Genomic DNA, 18232 nt, shown 5'->3' on the forward strand with positions numbered 1-18232 from the left:
GAAGAATCACTGCACAAGCACAGATCTGTTGTATTTAACTTTGAAATCATTTTTGCATTCAAATTCATATTTAGGTCCCCCCCATGTAAGCAACCATAAAATGAGGGAAGAATTTTTTTTTTGTTATAGATGTAAAACTCAAGTATGACTTTTTTGATTGCCAATTGAAAATGATATCAGATTTCAACAGCATCAGTGTCAAAATGAGTTGAATTTCAAAAAACATATATAGACAGACAACTATCTTCTGTTGAGTGTTCTTTTATTACATATTTGCGCAGATAACTTAATCAGGAAGCAAAAAATATACCAGACAATAAAGTACTAAAAATCTGAGATAAAAACAACCCCCCCCACCCCCCAAACACAGACCACCAGGAGCCCCCCCACTCCCTCCTCCTCCTACCCCCCACCGGCGCCCTCTGCAGGTTTATGTGGCGTATCGCTTGGTCCACTGTTTGGCTGTTCGGTCATGTTCGGCTCTGTTGGTCGTGTACTGGGTGGCGATGCTTCCCACCAGAGGGTCGGCTGTGGGGAAAGTCGACATTTGCTTTGATTCATCAGACTTTGACGACCTTTTCACAATTTTCCGACTTGTTCCAATTCTGAAGCATTTTTTCGGGTCGACTCATCAAACAGAACGCCTACCGAATTTCACATTCCTCACAAAAATTAGCTGCTGGGCTGAAATGCTTCAAAAGCTACCAAACAAATTTTCACCAGGACAAAAAAAACTTGCAAATGTTAAATATGACACCTAAATGGTCTTTTCCACCACGGCTTCTTGATTTTTTATTGGGAGGGTCTACTCATACTCTTGGTAGACTTGCCTACCGTAGTTCACGTCAAACTCGTTTCACGAACTGAATTTTCAAGAAAAGAAATTAAAGGAGCCCTGAAAATGGCAACATGACCCCAAAGTTGATGCTTTAAAGCAAAATGGCAGACCTGACGGGCCAGACGATTCAGCTCTGGCTTCTTGAGACTTTATTGTCGTCCGTCTACTCATGACAAATGTCTCCCAAATTTCATGTTACAGTGAAGAAGTATTTGAACACCCTGCTATAGTGCAAGTTCTCCCACTTAGAAATCATGGAGGGGTCTGAAATTTTCATCGTAGGTGCATGTCCACTGTGAGAGAGATAATCTAAAGAGAAAAATCCAGAAATCACAATGTATGATTTTTTTTAATTTATTTGTGTGGTACAGATGCAAATAAGTATTTGAACACCTGTCTTATCAGCACGAATTCTGACCCTCGAAGATCTGTTAGTCCGCCTTTAAAAGTCCACTTCCACTCCATGGATGATCCTGAATCAGATGCACCTGTGCGAGGTCGTTAGCTGCACAAAGACACCTGTCCACCCGATACAATCAGAAAGACTCGAACTTGTAACATGTCCAGGACCAAACAGCTGTCCAAAGACACCAGAGACAAAATTGTACAACTCCATACGTCTGGAAAGAGCTACGGAGAAATTGCCAAGCAGCTTGGTGGGGAAAAAAAGGTCCACTGTTGGAGCAATCATTAGAAAATGGAAGGAGCTAAACATGATGGTCAATCTCAATTGGAGTAAAGCCCCATGCAAGATATCGCCTCAATGATTCTGAGAAAGGTGAGGAATCAGGCCAGGACTACATGACACGACTTGGTCAATGACCTAAAAAGAGCTGGGACCACCGTTTCCAAGGTGACTCTTGGTAATACACTAAGACGTCATGGTTTGAAATCATGGATTGCACGGAAGGTTCCCCTGCTTCAATCAGCACATGTCAAGGCCCGTCATAAGTTTGCCAATGACCATTTGGATGATACAGAGGAGACATGGGAAAAAGTTTTGTGGTCAGATGAGACCAAAATGGAACTTCTTTTTTGGTCATAATTCCACTAACGAAGTTTGGGAGAAGACGAATGATGAGTTCCATCCCAAGAACACCATCCCTACTGTGAAGGATGGGGGCGGTAGCGTCATGCCTTGGGGTGTTTTTCAGCACGTGGGACGGGACGACTGCCCTGTATTAAGGAAAGGACGACCGCGCCCATGTATTGTAAGATTTTGGGGAACAACCTCTTTCCCTCAGTCAGAGCATTGAAAACTGGTCCTGGCTGGGTCTGTCAACATGACAACGACCCGAAGCACAGAGCCAGGAAAACCGAGGAGTGGCTCCGTAAGAAGCATATCACGGTTCTGGCGTGACCTAGCCAGTCTCTAGACGTAATGCTTATAAAAAAAATCTTTGGAGGGAGCTGAAACTCTGCGTTTCTCAGCGACAGCCCAGAAACCTGTCTGATCTAGATAAGATAAGGAGTGGGCCAAAATCCCTCGTGCAGTGTGTGCAAACCTAGTGAACAACTACAGGAAACGTTTGACCTCCTTCAGATGATCTCTCTCGCAGTGGACATGCACCTACGATGAACATTTCAGACCCCTCCATGATTTCTAAGTGGGAGAACTTGCACTATAGCAGGGTGTTCAAATACTTACTTTCTTCACTGCATGCCAAACTAGCTTCAGGGATTGAATGGTTAAAAAAAAAAAAAAAAAAAAAAAAAGTGGGCATGTGTGTGTTACCTAGATTAAATCCTAATCACAACAATTAACAGGTGTGTGTGTGTTGTTACCTGGATTACAGTCTGTAAGCAGGGAGCAGATGGACAGCAGCACCTTGGAGATGGTGAGGGCGGGGCTCCAGTTGTCCTTCAGGATGTCCAGACAGATCACACCCTGGCTGTTGATGTTGCAGTGGTAGATCCGTGTGCGGAAAGTCACCTGCGAACACACGAGCAAAATCCGTAGAGTGCACAGCCAAACACTAATCAAGTCAATCGTCCGTCTGCCATCCCAGCAGTTGTTTTTAAACGTACTATCACAATAGTATCAGTAAAAAAAAAAAAAAGAAAGTCCAATGAAATAAGTATTAAACTATTACAGTCGTGTCAGTGATGGTGTAGTGGTACAACTGCGTGACTTCAGTGGAGGCAGCTGGTGTCAATGTGAGTACAAATAATTGTCCGTGTCTACATGTGCCCACTGGCGACCAGTCCAGGGTGTCGTCTCCCTTTCACCCGAAGTCAGATGGGAGAGGCCCCAGGACCACACAACCGTGAACCAGGGTAAGTGGTACTGATGATGGACTGAGGTATTACACTCAACGTTACTGTTGGGTTTGAGGAGAGCCCACGGTACTTGGCCGCCCCCTGGTGGCCACTTTTGTTCTCCGCTTTCACTGTTCATTTCCTTGACTGTTTTACCAACCTTTCCACAAGAGAACATTCTCACGCCACTGAACAAATGTCACAACAATTTAGTTGAATTCCTACCGTAACCAAATTCATTATCAAAGGAAATAAATCCATTCTAGCCTTCTCAAAAAAAAAAACAAACTACCACATACCTATGTTCACAACAGATTTGAGAGCTTGGTAGGTGCTGCTGTTCTGGTTAACAAAGTTCAACTCTGCTCATCAACATATATCTATATGTGAACAACAGTTAAATATTCAAATAATTGTTCTTGCTGCCATTTTTTTCCCCCAAAACGCCCCCCCACCCAAAAAAAGAGGCATCTAGAAGAGGGAATAGTTTAAATGAATGACACACCGTTCAAAAATCACAAAAAAAAAGTTGCCGCCCGTTTAGTCACATGCTGTGATGACTTATTCACTGCTCCTCCTGCCTCCACACACCACCTACGCCGCCGGCTCCCCGATTGATTCTGCAGCCTAATTAAACCTATCTGGTCATTTAGGTCTATTTGTTAAAGCAGACACGCTTCCACGGTCATCATTGTTGCTGCTTTGTTCCTTGTTATGGAGAGGAAAGTAAAAACGGTTACTGGAAATGGACCAAAATGTGCTGAGGAAACCCAGCCCGGCGGAATCCTCGCCAATACCAGCCGGAGTGACATATCTGACAGCGTATTTTTAAAACTGAGCGCGTGGGTTGCGCCATAGTTAAAAGGCAAACTCTGAGCGAGAGACCCGCGGTGACGGCAGCACAGTAGCTGCACGAGAGAGTAAAACAAGCCATCATTATTTAAAAAAATAAAAAAATAAAGGGGGAAACTATCATACAATAATTCGTCTCCTTTTCCTTTCGGCTTGTCCCGTTAGGGGTCGCCACAGCGTGTCATCTTAGATGAACGCATATTTGTTTGGCACAGTTTTTACGCCCTTCCTGACGCAACCCCTCTGCATTTAGCCAGGGAGAGAAGCTTAAAGCAGCTGGTATTCCCAGGCGGTCTCCCATCCAAGTACTAACCAGAGCCGAACCCGCTTAGCTTCTGAGATCTGACGTTCTCAGGGTAGCATGGCCGTAGGCCTAAATCATCATACGGCAATAATTCCAGCAAATCTGTAAACCTAACAGGTAAGCAATGGAGAATTGTATTCATCCATTTTCTTAGCCGCTTATCCTCACAAGGGGTGCAGGGAGTGCTGGAGTCTATCCCAGCTGTCACCAGGCAGGAGGCGGGGTACACCCTGGACTGGTTGCCAGCCAATCGCAGGGCACATAGAGACAAACAGCAACACTCACAATCACACCTATGGGCAACTTAGTGTCCTATTAATGTCGCATGTTTTTGGGATGTGGGAGGAAACCGGAGTGCCCGGAGAAACCCCACGCAGGCACGGGGAGAACATGCAAACTCTGCACAGGCGGGTGCGGGATCGAACCCGGGACCTCAGAACTGTGAGGCCAACGCTTTCCAGCTGCTCCGCCGTGCATCCCAACTGTATTTATATATAATGTAAAAAATACAAAAACAAACAAAAAAAAACCATATCAGTCATCGTTAGTAATTTTTTTTTAATTAAATGTATTGATTTATTTATTACTTTGATTTAGTTGTCACACTGTTTCTCCTCTCCTCCAGTAGTTGCACGGCACGAACATTAGCGGTAGCGACATTTGTTCACTCTGGTCAGATAAACAAATTTCTCCAGTATAGGCTCATACTTTTATAAGTGTTGATTGGTTCATTGTGGAACAACGAAGGTGTAAACAAACAATGAAACCGATTTTCCCTTTCCTGTAACAACCCATCAAAAAAATGATTGCTTAAAGAGCCGCAAAACACTGCGGGTATGAACGATTAACTGCGATATCCTGGAGAAAACGGTGTACCCTTATTCCGTGTCTGATTGCTTTCATAATGAGTATTATGTACATGGGGCTCATTGACAAAGTGGCAATTGAACATAACGACTTCTTGTATTGTGTGGTTTAATCAGTAGTTCTGAGGTTTTCTGGAAATATGAATAAGACCTCTTGTTAAAGATGTTGCTTCTATGTGTGCTCTGTATGTTTTGTAATCAATGGCCTATTTTTCTAGTTCACTGCATATCTTTTTTTTTTTTTAAACAACTTGTCCTTACTTCATCTGAAAATTGCCTCATATCGAACAAAAAAAAAACAAAAAAAATAGTATCGCAAGGCAAGGTGCAGACCCATTAAAAAATTGAATATCATGGAAAAGTTAATTTATTTCCATAAATCCACTCCAACTCATGGAGTAGAGATTTGGTGCCAGTAACTTTACGGTATGTTTATTTTTACATAATTTGCGCTTCAAGCTCATAAAACCAACAAACACAGGAGTTCAAAAAATTTGAATACTGTGAAGAAATTAGCCCAAATTTTGCACCTCAGGAATGTTTTGAACTGGGTGTCACACAGTCATCAATTACTCAACTCAAAAGGACGCAGATGTCATTAAATTGCCTCGCTTGGGTTAAATTTGGCACATGCAGACTTGACAACCGGTCAGATGATCCTGTCCATAGGATGGTTACCCTCAAAAGTTCAGAGTCATGCGTACTGTCTGTTCACACAGGGCCGTGCACAAGCATATCAATGGAAAGTCCAGTGGAAGGACAAAATGTGCTCCAGCAAAAGAGGACTGTGGGCTACAGCAGATTATCAAACAAGATTGAAGAATCTAGCAGAGATCGGAATGAGGCGGGGAGTCACAGCTTCAAAAATCAGCACATTCAGACGCATGCAGGAGATGTGCTACAACAGTCGGGTTCCTCGGCTCAAACCACTTGTGAGCCTGAACCAACGTAGGAAGCATCCCAACTGAGCCAAGGAGGAGGAGTACTGGACTCCTGGACAGTGTTCTGACATCCTTTTTTTCCCCCCGAAGAAAATGTGCGTTTCATTCCAAGCAGTAAGGTCCAAGGGTTTTGGAGGAAAATGAGGGAAAAACAGAACCCAAGGTGCTCGAGGTCTAGTGTGAATTATTCACAGTCACGATTTGGGGTGCAATGTCCAGTGTAGGGGTCGCTAAACTTTGCTTCTAAAAATCCAAAGTTACCACAACAGTCTGCCAGAATGTTTTAGAGGACTTCATGATTACTTCTGCAGAGGATATGTTTGGAGATGCTGATTTCATCTTCCAGCATTCACAGTGGTCGACTGGACAGCCGACTCACAGGATCTAAACCCCATTGAGTACCTTTGGTGTATTATCAAGAGGAAAAAACAAAACAACGAGGATGCCAGCAACTATCAGGGAAGTCTGGGCTTCCATAACTCCCAGGGAATGCTATAGGGGGATTGGCTCACCGCCGTGTTGCATCGAGGCTGTGATTAAACCAATGGCTTCCCAACTAAGTATTGAAGATGAACATAATTTTGAAAGTACAGTACAACCTCTATTCTCGACCACAATCCGTTTCCATAAGGCGGTTCGAGAAGTGTTTTGTTCGAAAACCGAATCAATATTTCCTAAGCGCGCTGTGGGTCAACTGATCGGGCAACGCGCGTTATGTTATTTCCAAGTTATGTTACAGGCGTTTGTTTGCGTACCAATTTTCATTCAAAAACAGAAAAAAAAACAAAACAAAAAAAAAAAAAACCCTCAAAATTTTTGTTCTAAAACCGATTTATCAGAGAACCGAGTATTTACTATATACCATATTTTGATGTGATTTAACGGGCAATGTGCATTTCTCCCCTATTCATAACTGAGAAGTGAATGATTCAAATTTTTTGAATTCCTGATTTTGTGGGTTGTATTGATCTCCAAGTCCACGTTAGGTAAAAATACAGAAATACTTGAAATTGTTTACATTGTTAAACCAGCCCACATGGTGTCAACAGACTGTTTTCTGCATTCAGCATTGAAGTCGTTCCTCACACTGGTGATGCTGCTAATGTAGGGAGCGAAAAGCATTATTGTAACCCAGATTCCATTGCAGTGATGTTTTTAACTACACAGTATTAGAGTTGTAGAAAAATCAAGCTAAACATCGCCCTTCCATTTGTTCCTGTCGACATTGTTGTGTGCGTGTGTGTGCATTAACGAGTCGTCGTTTATGGTAACTGTGAGGGTTAAGGTTGATATTTTTGAATCTATTTCATTTAAAAAAAAAAAAAATGACTGTGGCTTGTCTTTTAATCACTGACTTTCCAGTCACGTTCTTTGTATCCTCAAGCGATATGGTGACTTTCCAAATGCAAAAGTCGAAAATACTCCGTCGGGTTTCTTTTCCTGCTAAGAATAAAAACGTAATTACCGTAAGCCTACGTGAGTCACTGCTGGCACATTAAAATAGTATAGCCAATAAAAGCAACAGTATGAGGAGATGTGCAGGTGAGTAATTGCTTTACACACACGGGAGAAAAAAATAGACTTAATATAGCAAGGGATTACTGTTTATAAAAAATATATAGTCTCGCTATACTACAGATTATGAATTGCAGGTGGACCTGGAAGATATCCAATGATTGCAATAAACACTGGTTTACTGTAACTGACGTACCTTGGGGGGTTTGAAGGGGTAGTCAGGTGTGAATGCGATGTCCAGGAAGAAGACGCCCCCCTCGTAAACAGAGCCCGGTGGTCCCAAGATGGTGGACCTCCACTCATAGATGTTGTCTCCTTTGGGGCCGGCACTGCGCACGTACAAAATAAAGACGAGTGGGAGTATTGCTAAAAACCACATCCTGACAGCACGAGCGAAAGCAGCCAACTGGTGCAGGAACACCACAATGGGATCACTGTGAAGTCTCTTGACAATAAACCCGAGAGTAAAAAACAAAGTCAGTCAAATTGATGGATCGGAATTATTTGACACGATCTTCCGTTTTTAGTGGTTTAATACAGAGTAACAATCTCAGATACGTTCAAATATGGTGAATGCATAATAAAATCTCCAAATCAGAATACATTTTTCATTACCTCATAGTAATTTGTGGGATTACTCATGAGTTCAAAATCGAGGTATGAATTTGGAGGTAAACAGAAAATATTCCAATCATGGTATCGGTTTTGTTTTGCAGGACTCAAAATCATTTTTAAATCAAGGTGGACGCATTTGCCAAATTGTAATTTACATTACTTAAAATGACTTTGAAGTGATTTGTATTAGGACTCTTATTTATTATACAGTAAACATTCTACTGTAATTATTTTCAGAAATTGAACACGCATTAAGAAACACCATCATTATGATTTTGCCTGACGTTCATGGAGTAATATTCAGGACAGAAATTAGGCAAAATTGTTTGAGAAGGATAAATAATTTCACCATTATAAAGGTTTTCATTTGCAGGGCACGCATAAACAACCCATCACATTGACACCTACAGGCAAATTAGAGTCCTCAATTAACCTAAGAACATGGAAACTCCACATATGTCTGGCCGGGATCGAACACGGGTCCTCAGAACTGTGAGGCCAACGCTCTACCAGCTACTCCACCGTGCCGCCTACTAAAATTTCCAAACTACTTCAATCAATTTGTGGTATATATGTAACGAATGAGACAATTACACATCAATAGGAATTCCCAATCATTATGGCCCTCTGAAGAAAACCATGACTGCAATCCGCTGGGCGGCAAAATAGAGTTTGACACCCCTAAGTTAGAGAGTCTGCCTCACAGCTCTGAGAACCGGTGTTAAAATCCCGGCACCGCTTGTGTGGATACTCCGGTTTCCTCCCACACCCCCAAAATATGCATCGTTAGGTTAATTGAGGACTCTAATTTGCCTGTTGGTATCAATGTGAGGGGTTGTTTATGCGTGCCCTCCAATTGGGTGGAAATTGGTGCCTCCTCCCCGAAGATAGCTGGGATGGGCTGCAACACTCCTCTGAGCCTTGTGAGGATAAGCGCCTCAAAGTGGCTGGATGGATCGACCCAACTTTTGGATTGTGCTGGTTTTTTTTTTTTTTTTTGCCAACACAAAGATGCTTATTGACAATTGTGACTCACCTGCAGTTTGGTGGCGGGTCCAGTGTGATGTCAGCCAGCTCTTTCTGAATCCTACACAAATATTAAAAATGGGCAATAATCAAAAACTCAAAGTCATATCCTGGAAGTGGAAATTAGTTTTAGCGGTCTAAATTTCATTTGAAATTCCTCATTCCTGTTCACATTGGTTACGTGTGCATCATTACAAGTCCACATTAAAGTACCTCAAGATTGCTGGACTCTAAATTGAAATAAATGGTCAAATAAGTACGGGATATCATTAATTACACAAGTTTTCTTTTACTAACTACGAAGGGCTTTATGTTTAATTGATGGGCGGATAAGTGCATCACTGACAGTGTAATAAATGAACCAATTTGCTTAATAGTGATTGAACATAATTCCAATGGTTTTGTGTCAATGTTAGTCTGCTAATGTTCGGTATCATGGCAACTCGATAGAATGATACCATGTTTGGCAACAAGGTGTTTTCATATACTTCCTGAAAAGTGGTGATTTTGGCGATGCGAAGATTTATCCTAAAAGCCACGCTATGTTTCAAAATCCACATTCAGGAGTCCCATATTGGAAGTGAGTGAAGAGTAGCGAGAGTGTGTGACCTCTTGGCGCTGGTGGAAAGCAGCTTGGAGGTCTTGCTCATGCTGGCTTTACTCTCGCGCTTCTTCTTGCAAGATGTGTCCCTCTGTCTGCTCTGGCTGGATGACGGCGGCGATGACGAAGAGCTGGTGCTGGCACGAGAATCCTCATCCGACATTCCGGTTTGGAGTGGAGAAGAACCGGGACCTGGAGAATGCAAAATAGACAAACTTTATTAATATTTTAGTAGAGCTCTTCTACTTCTAGAGAGTACTACAGACGCAACATTCAGGATCAAACGTTACTAATACTAACAGAGCCTCAGTAAAACCGTAATGGCAGTTCAACAAAGCGGTGGCATTATGATACAGTATTACATAAATACAGTATTATTGATATGCGATGATAATGAAGGTTGAGGCATCATCTAATCGTCAAATCTGAATGACCGACTCAATCAGAAAAGTCCTCAACTTGATTGTTTGCCCATAATTTCGGATGGAATCACAATTTTAGTATTGTCATTTTAATTGAAAAATTGCTCAACAGATATCCATCCATTTCCTTTGCCGCTTATCCTCACGATGGTCTCGTGCAGTGGTGGAGCCTATCCCAGCATTCAACGGGCAGGAGGCGGGATACACCCTAAATTGGTCACCAGCCAATCGCAGGCCACACCGAGACAAACAGTCCCACTCACAATCACACCTACGTGTCCAATTAATGTTGCATGTTTTTGGTGACGTGGCAAGGAACTGGAGTGCCCGGAGAAAACCCAGTCAGGCACAGGCCGGGATCGAACCTGGGTCCTCAGAACTGTGAGGTCAACTCTTTACCAGTTGCCTGCTCAACAGATATATACAATATAATAAAAAAAAAAAAAAAAAAAAACACCCAGCTGACTGGACTGACAAAGTGTAAACTATTCTCTATGTATTGATTTTTGTTATTTCTTTGATCATGATTTGAGGAACTGCTCAATTATCACATTAGAATATTTTTTACATGACAAAGCTCATAGAACCGTGATCAATTGCCTTTTTTCAATTCTACATTTTTAAGGGAATTGCAATTGTGTTTATTGGAGCATTGGGAATGTGCAAAAAATTGGGAAAAAAATGTCACTCGAGATAAATAGCCCTCAATTAATTTTATTTGGTCGACATTTAGTTGCAATTTCTGATTGTTGTCGGACAGTTCAACAGATTTCTGTAGCCAGGGATCGGATCGCCTTTAGCCACCGCCCAGCTCACACGGCACCCGACCCCTATGGCCCCTCTCACAGGTGGTGAGCCCATGGGAAGGGGGACCCGTGTTACCCTTACGGGCTGTGCCCGGCCGAGCCCCGTGGGTGCAGGCCTGGCCGCCAGGCGCTCGCCTTTGAGCCCCACCTCCAGACCTGGCTCCGGTGACCCGGGTCCAGGCAAGGGAAACCAAGATCCAATTTTTGTAGTCACCATAGGGGTTTTACAGTCGTACTTTGTTTGGTCCCTCACCTAGGACCTGTTTGCCATGGGTGACCCTAGCCCCAGACAACGTAGCTCCTAGAATCATCAGGATACATAAACCCGTCCACCACTTTAAGGTGACAGATCGAGGATGGGAACCGAAAGAACAAGATCCCGGATACGAGCGGCCGAAATGAGTTTCCTCCGCAGGGTGTCCGGGCTCTCCCTTAGAGATAGGGTGAGAAGCTCGATCATCCGGGAGGGGCTCCGTGTCGAGTCGCTGCTCCTCCGCATTGAGAGGAGCCAAATGAGGTGGCTGGGGCATCTGATACCTCCCTGGTGAGGTGTTCGAGGCACATCACACCAGAAAGAGACCCCGAGGACGACCCAGGACACGCTGGAGAGACTATGTCTCTGGGTGGTTTGGGAACGCCTCGGGATCCCGCCAGAAGAGCTGGAAGAAGTGGCTGGGGAAAGGGAAGTCTGGGAGTCCCTCCAGAAGCTACTTTCCCCGCGACCCGACCCGGAAAAGCGGTAGATGATCAATGAATGGATAGTTCAACAGATTTAATTTGGTCAACTTCACTTTGGCTATCAGGGCATTCTAATTTCAGGTTTTTTTTTTTGTCGTGTCAGGAATGCTTACAAAATTTAAAAGATCAGTGTAGGACTCTTTTGGGAAGAAGATCACAGGAGACTTTTTTGGGGGGAGAGATCAATTTCTGAAGAAATTGAAATTTCAATTCCCCCACAGTCAAACTCAAGTGTCCTTAGTTGATTTCTTTGCTCTTCATTTCTGATGTAACTTCCAACAATTTCTCGTGTTATTCTAACATGTACCCAAATAAGATATTAATAGACTAAAGGATGCCAAAATAACCGTCATGTTCTGTACAGTTTTCATGTAGTTGGTCGTCTTCAATTCAGTAAGGTGGCTGCACTGCGTGTTTTTTTTTTTTGGGGGGGGGGGGTGCTTTATGCGTTTAGATACGGCTCTTTAAACGCCATTAGGCTCTAAAGGAAGAACTGTTCTAAAGAGTGACATTGTTATTCTCAATTCTTGACTAAAACGGAAATGCTATCGATTGTTGTTACAGTTTAACTCGACAGCGAGAAAGATGTCTTATTTTTCGACATCAGCTAGCCTGGTTAGCCTCCAAGCTAACAGTCCTCGCATCTCGCACAAGTTTAAACGGCACCCTTTACCTATAAATTGGAATACAAGTGTCAAGCTTGTTTTAAATATGCAGATTAAAATACATACATACGGCACAGAATAACACATGCTACAGCTTTCATCAGGCCCAACGGCGGCCATGGCTACTTCCTGAAACGGCGTGGCTGCGACGGACATTTAAACTGGAACCGACCGTACATCTGAACACGTTTAAAATGTCTTCCCGTGGAAGGGTGTGGACGGTTTCACGCAAAAAGAGAGTTTCCGAGGCAAAGGATAAAGTTTACGAGAAGCGTCAGAGAAATGCGGCCGTGCCAGCGCATAGCCGTATCCGCTTTTCCGCTGCCGTCTGTTGTGTTTTGTCTCAGCATTTTAACATCGCTCGACGGTCCCAACAATCACCGTCAACAACAATGCGGTGGTCGTCGAAACGCTTTCAAAGTCAAAAAGTCAAACGTCGAGTTCGCTCGGACGCCATCCCCGGCCGGATCACCGAGGTCCGCACTCACCCAGTCTTTTGTGTCTGGACCTCCGCCGGCTGGCTGGCTGCTGCCTAGTCGCCCTCTGCGGAACGGAAGTAGCTCTTCTCGGCCGCAGTGGGCTGGACTGCGCCGGTGCCTGGTGGTGGAGATGGAGCTGGGAAACGCCGCAACGTCAACGTCCTTTTTTTTTTTTTTTGACGCCTTTGCCCCTCACTCGAGCACACGCGGAGATGTGCGTGCGCGGTCCGACAACAAAGCCAAGTGCAGTCACGACAAACGCCTTTGTGGTCGACTGAAGCGCCCGTCGGAATTTAAAAAGGAAGCACAAACGTCGGTTTCTCCTCAAACATTGTAAAGTGCCCGATAACAATGACGTCAGGGGTTTGCTGCGTTAAAAATATCGTCAGATGATTTCTTTGGTCATAACTTCTAATCTAAATCAATTGGAATTTCGGATTTTCCCAGCCAAACATTTCTAAAGAATTTCTAAAGAACTAGGACCCAAGAAAGTTGTTGACATTGTTCTGTATAATTTCTCGAGAAAACCACAGCCAAAGTTCTATAGAACAAGTTGTTCTGTATAAATTATATAGAATTTTTTTCTTTTTTTTAAACAGGGTTTCATTGTTGCGTTTTTGTGCAGTGCATCGATTTATTTGGTCTGAACTCCTAAGGCAATTTCAGTTTTTATAGTAACATACAGAACAAAGTGTCAACCTGTTTTGGGGATGAACAGCCTGCAACTGATTTTTTGGGGTCATTTTTCTAGATGTATTGGCTGAAATTGCAGCATCGGGAATACTCACCTTGCAACCCCCCCCCCCCAAAAAAAAAAAAAACCCATCAAATAGCAGTCTTCAATTGGCTTCTAAAATTACTTTGTCACATTGTAATTAGATAAAATAGTAAATGTGGTTTAGATTAAAACATGCCGGATGCAAAACGATGACATGGTGTCAAACACTTGCTTTGGAATAACTACCTTGAATAATTCATTGATTTCTTTGGTCATAATGACAGCTTTTTTTCATGAATTGCTGCATTAGGAATCCCAGAATATTGTGATTTTTTTTCAATCAGAATTTCAGAGGGAAAAACAATTTGAATAAAATGCGTAATGTTTGCATCCGTAACTTCTTAAGCAATAAATGATGAGTCGTCATTTACCTCAGAGTGTTTGCGAGCGTTGGCATGACATTACAAACGGGATAGTCAGACAGACACAAAGAGAGACAGACAGAAAGAGAGACAGACAAACACACAGACCGCGAGATCTCGAGACAGACATGCTGCTGTTGCATTTCGAGAGCGGAGGTTGTTGTTGCAGATGAGCCGTTTTACGCTCAATGTGGACCTCTAGCGGGCGTCAATGGCACTGACTGGCAGGATGAGAACAAAAGACCTTGCTGACTTTTTAGAGCGCAACACTCAAACCAGGAATTCCATTTCACATGCCACTTCTCATTCGTATAAAGTTTCAAATCATTTTTCTATTTTTACTCTTTAAACGGCTGTTGGTTTGCCTAATGGACAGGTTGAAAAATAACTTTTTTTTGTTCCTATGACGACATGACATTTCTCACTTGTTCAAAAACTGCCAAATGTCAAGAGCAGAAAAAAACAAAAACATGTGTTGAGTCTTGAATGAAATCCTATATTGTCTAGGCCAGAGATTCCCAAACAGTGTCCTGTGGTAAGTTATCCAATTTTATGTTTGCCTCATCAAGCAGTGGAGTGAAATTTGGAGCGGCATCTTTGAACTGTTTATGGACATTCTGTCGAAAAGCGAACTGAGAATGAGAAAAGTAAAGGAACTAAAATCCAAATTGGCCGCACAGCAGTCGCTTTTCACACAATTCAACAGCGAAAGCCGCCACTGAAGCATCGTTCCGCGGGTTCGTCACGTCACACATAAAAGAGACATAGATGACTTGTTCCGATCTTATAAAAGTAAGGTGGCTGTGAAGCCATGGTTGATGTGTGGAAGGACATCGGAGATTGTGCGTGTTTCTCACTGCAGTTGGACGAATCCACTGATGTGAGCGACACAGCCCGGGCGTCCATTTTCATTTGTGTGGCGTTTAGCGATCATCAATGTGAACTCATAAAGTGACAAAAAACGTTTAAAGTTAATTATGTTCTGTAATATCAGCTCATGCGGTTATACGAGGCACACAAACATACATTTACACATAAAGAATCCTTCAATATACTTTAAAATAAATATGTTTTGCATTTTGTAGTGGGTAAATCTTTGTGATGTGGTCATTCTATTTCATCATTGGTCATTCAAAAAAAAAAAATGAAAATAAAAATAAATAAATAAAACGCCCCCCTCCTGCCGATGCCAAGAGGCGGGATGCTTGAAAAGTAGATCTTGGGGTAAAAAAAGTCTCTGGTTTAGTGCAATCCAATAAATTCAAATGGTATTTATATATAGTCAGTTGATTCAGTGGAAACGGCCACAGCGCCCGAGAGCAAAATTCACCCATTCCATTTCGTTTCTGAACCGCTTTTAATCATTCAAATTCAACAGAGTGGTGAACAAAACTCTTCTCTCTGGTGTGTCAAATTTAGACATTTATTTTCACTTGACAGGGACTCAAAAAAAAACCAAAAAAAAAAAAAAATGAAAGGAAGGTGGACACAAATGACCAGCGTTAGAGACAAGAGCATAACCCGTCGTGGTTCGCGCTCAGAAATGACATGAAACGACAAGTCTCACCTGTCAAAAGATATATATTTTTTTTGCTGCACCCAAAAAGGAAATGTTGAAATGAGAGGAAGTGTGGCCAAAAAAATGGAAAGAAAAGCGAGTGAGAGTGAGTGACAGCGTGTCCCCCCCCCCCATCTACACCCCCCTTTCTCACAAGCCAACCACAGTGTGTTTTTATTGGGTGTTTTCAGTAATACAAGTGCACAACAGCAGCGGATCGGGTAGCCAGTCAAATATACAAGTCTTGCCCTCTTTCTGCAGGCAGACCTTCACACACACACACACACACACACACACGCTTTTTTTTTCTGTCATGCGGTCTGCCTGGAAAAAAAAAAAGCCTTTGAAAAAATACATACAGTAAAAAGAAAAGAAAAAAACAGAGGAAGCCAAAAAGCATGAAAGCTCCTGCTTGATGCACGCCGAGACAAACACAACAACAACAGAAGAGGAGGAAGTAAAAAGCGCATATTTTCTTCCAGATGCCACATAGAAAATATGAATTACATTTTGTGTGTGTGTGGCGGTAGGACGATGATGCTTATAATCAGGGGTGCACACGAGATATTTTTGGTTGATTAACCTTTGTCATGTTTGTCAATTTACTACTAGTGTAGTACTGTATGGCTTTATGTTGTGTTCAAAGCGCGCAAATATTTCTTCAATTATGGGTTTGTTGAGGCTGGACCTAATTATTCATGTTTTTGTGATTTCTTACATTTCCAAATTTTCCACCTTACGAAAAGCGTTCGTACCTCTGGGCTCCACTGTGCGGATTTTCATGGACACGGAGGAGACGTCGCAGCTGCTAGCGGTAATATTATCGGTTCTTCGCAGAGGATAAAGAATATGACCGCTGTTAAGATGCAGTGCTTTTTATTATTGGTGTTCGAATATATCAATTTAGAAGGTGACGACGCCAACCCACAGGTGGTAGTCGTTACCCAGTCTATGGTATTTTTCATTACGTTAGCATAGCGAGGGTATTGCAGTTAGTAAACTTTAAAAGTGAACGTCACGGAACAGCTTGAAGTCTCTGTTTGAAAAATTGTTTACCATCAGCCTCATCACCAGCTTTTGAGTTGAAAATGAAGATGAGGTGCGCGATACCAGTTTTACACGTGGATTAAGAGGGAGAGAAATGCCAGCACGTTGGAATCGGGACAAGTTTAGGCACCTCACGCTCGAGCAGTGTATGAGTATGCGCGGTATGAACGGACTACGTGTCGCGCTAAGTAGTAGGAACTGCGATTGTGAGAAAAAGATAACGCAGTCGATGGAGTGAACGGAGCCAAGCGATGAGTCAGTGCGGCTCACAGCACATTACTGTTTTAGTTGGACATCTGCAGCTAAATTATTTAGCTCAAAAAAGTCTTTTTTGTTGTTTTGTAGCAAAAAAAAAAACAATAATTCTTTGTTTTATAGCAAAAAAAAAAGTCATATTTTTTTGTTTGACATGTTTTGTTTCACAAGAAAATCTGTTTGCTGAAACCAAACCCATGCCAATGACTAAATAATGGAAAACGGTAGAAAAGCTTTTTCTGGCGAAGAAAAGAGTCCACTCTTTTTTTTCCCCGGTACGGTCAGGATTCATATTAATACAGAATGTAATATTCTGTAGGTCCTGAAAGATCAGTCATGATGCTTTAAAATATCTGGCAGTCTGAGGAACTCTATGTTGAAAATAACAAGTAGTGAGTTAGTCAGCAAAAATAATGAACGTAACAATGTTTATATGCTCCAATATTTGTCGCCGTGAAACTGACAATTTGACAAAAGTTTGTGAACGACGAGCAAAATGCTCGGTACGCAAAGGCTTGGTGACGCTTTTCAATCTGGTGCACTTTTGATATTCTCAGCGTGGATGCACCCCTGCTTATAATGGTCTGTGTGTGCGTGTCTCGTTTCCAATACAATACTTCCAACGTTCGCATATTGGAAAATAAAAATCCCCCGTTCCACTCTGTATAAAAAGAAGCTTTCAAGTCACCAAGGAACAAAAAAAAAAAAAAATTCTTTGTATGTTTATTATTTTTTTGAGTGTTTTACTTTTTTTTTTTTAAACATAAAATGTTTGGGGGAGGACGGAGGAGAGGAAGAGGAGGGCTGGGTAAAGCGATGCACTTAGCGAGTGTGCTTTGACGGACTGAGGGGAGAAAGAGGTAGAGTGGTAGAGTGAGGAGGAAGAGAAGGGAGGAGGCGGAGGAGCAAGTGTGTGGTTCGTTTATGTGTGCGTGCGTGTGTGTGTCTATGTGGCGTATCTCTTTGTCCACTGCTTGGCTATCCTGTCATGCTCGGTTCTGTTGGTCAGGTACTGTGTGGCGATGCTGCCCACCAGAGGGTCGGCTAAAGGAAAAAGAGGGACATCATCTCTTGTTAGTGGGAACATGAACAGGATTTGATCGAGAGTGCACCCACCCCGAAGCCCTCATTTTGCTGATTTTTTAAAAAAAAAAGATTATTGTTGTTTTTTTTGCAGCATACAAGCAAATCCGAATTTGGAATTGCGCGCCTTCAGCGAAGTACCACATTGTGCCGAGACATGCCGGGAGCACTGAGCTCGGATGAAAGATGCAACTCAACTGTGAGAAGAAGAAGCAGATAGGG

At 42.6% G+C, this 18232-nt stretch overlaps 2 protein-coding genes across 3 annotated transcripts in view; both read right to left on the reverse strand.

Annotated features, from left to right (window-relative positions):
• Window positions 1-261: 261 nt before the first annotated feature.
• Window positions 262-13936, reverse strand: LOC133501530 (ubiquitin-conjugating enzyme E2 E1). The gene is made up of 7 exons (XM_061821386.1): window positions 13892-13936; window positions 12937-13045; window positions 9826-10009; window positions 9227-9277; window positions 7772-7904; window positions 2624-2771; window positions 262-528 (listed from the first exon to the last, which is right to left on the reverse strand). Exons 1-7 carry the CDS (start codon window positions 13919-13921, stop codon window positions 431-433), a joined length of 753 nt encoding a protein of 250 aa, XP_061677370.1. The 5' UTR covers window positions 13922-13936; the 3' UTR covers window positions 262-430.
• Window positions 13937-15476: 1540 nt separating this feature from the next.
• The window catches only part of LOC133501531 (ubiquitin-conjugating enzyme E2 E2), a 57163-nt gene continuing 54407 nt past the window's right edge, over window positions 15477-18232 (reverse strand). For both annotated transcript variants that reach the window (XM_061821388.1, XM_061821387.1), the window contains one exon: window positions 15477-17971. Coding sequence is in view for 1 of the 2 variants with exons in the window: in XM_061821387.1 (XP_061677371.1) it covers window positions 17874-17971 (98 nt within the window). In the remaining variant the exon portion in view is untranslated. The remainder of the gene's footprint in view (window positions 17972-18232) is intronic.

This window comes from Syngnathoides biaculeatus, chromosome 5, assembly GCF_019802595.1.
Source record: "Syngnathoides biaculeatus isolate LvHL_M chromosome 5, ASM1980259v1, whole genome shotgun sequence".
Taxonomy (NCBI): domain Eukaryota; kingdom Metazoa; phylum Chordata; class Actinopteri; order Syngnathiformes; family Syngnathidae; genus Syngnathoides; species Syngnathoides biaculeatus.

Bases quoted from the DNA above. Each gene is read 5' to 3' on its own strand.
- LOC133501530 (XM_061821386.1), bottom strand. From the start codon at position 13,921: ATGACCAAAGAAATCAATGAATTATTCAAG. The intron at 13,046-13,891 runs GTAGTTATTCCA...CTCCACCACCAG, and splicing joins AAATCAATGAATTATTCAAG to GCACCGGCGCAGTCCAGCCC. The intron at 10,010-12,936 runs GTGAGTGCGGAC...TGCATTCTCCAG, and splicing joins GTCCAGACACAAAAGACTGG to GTCCCGGTTCTTCTCCACTC.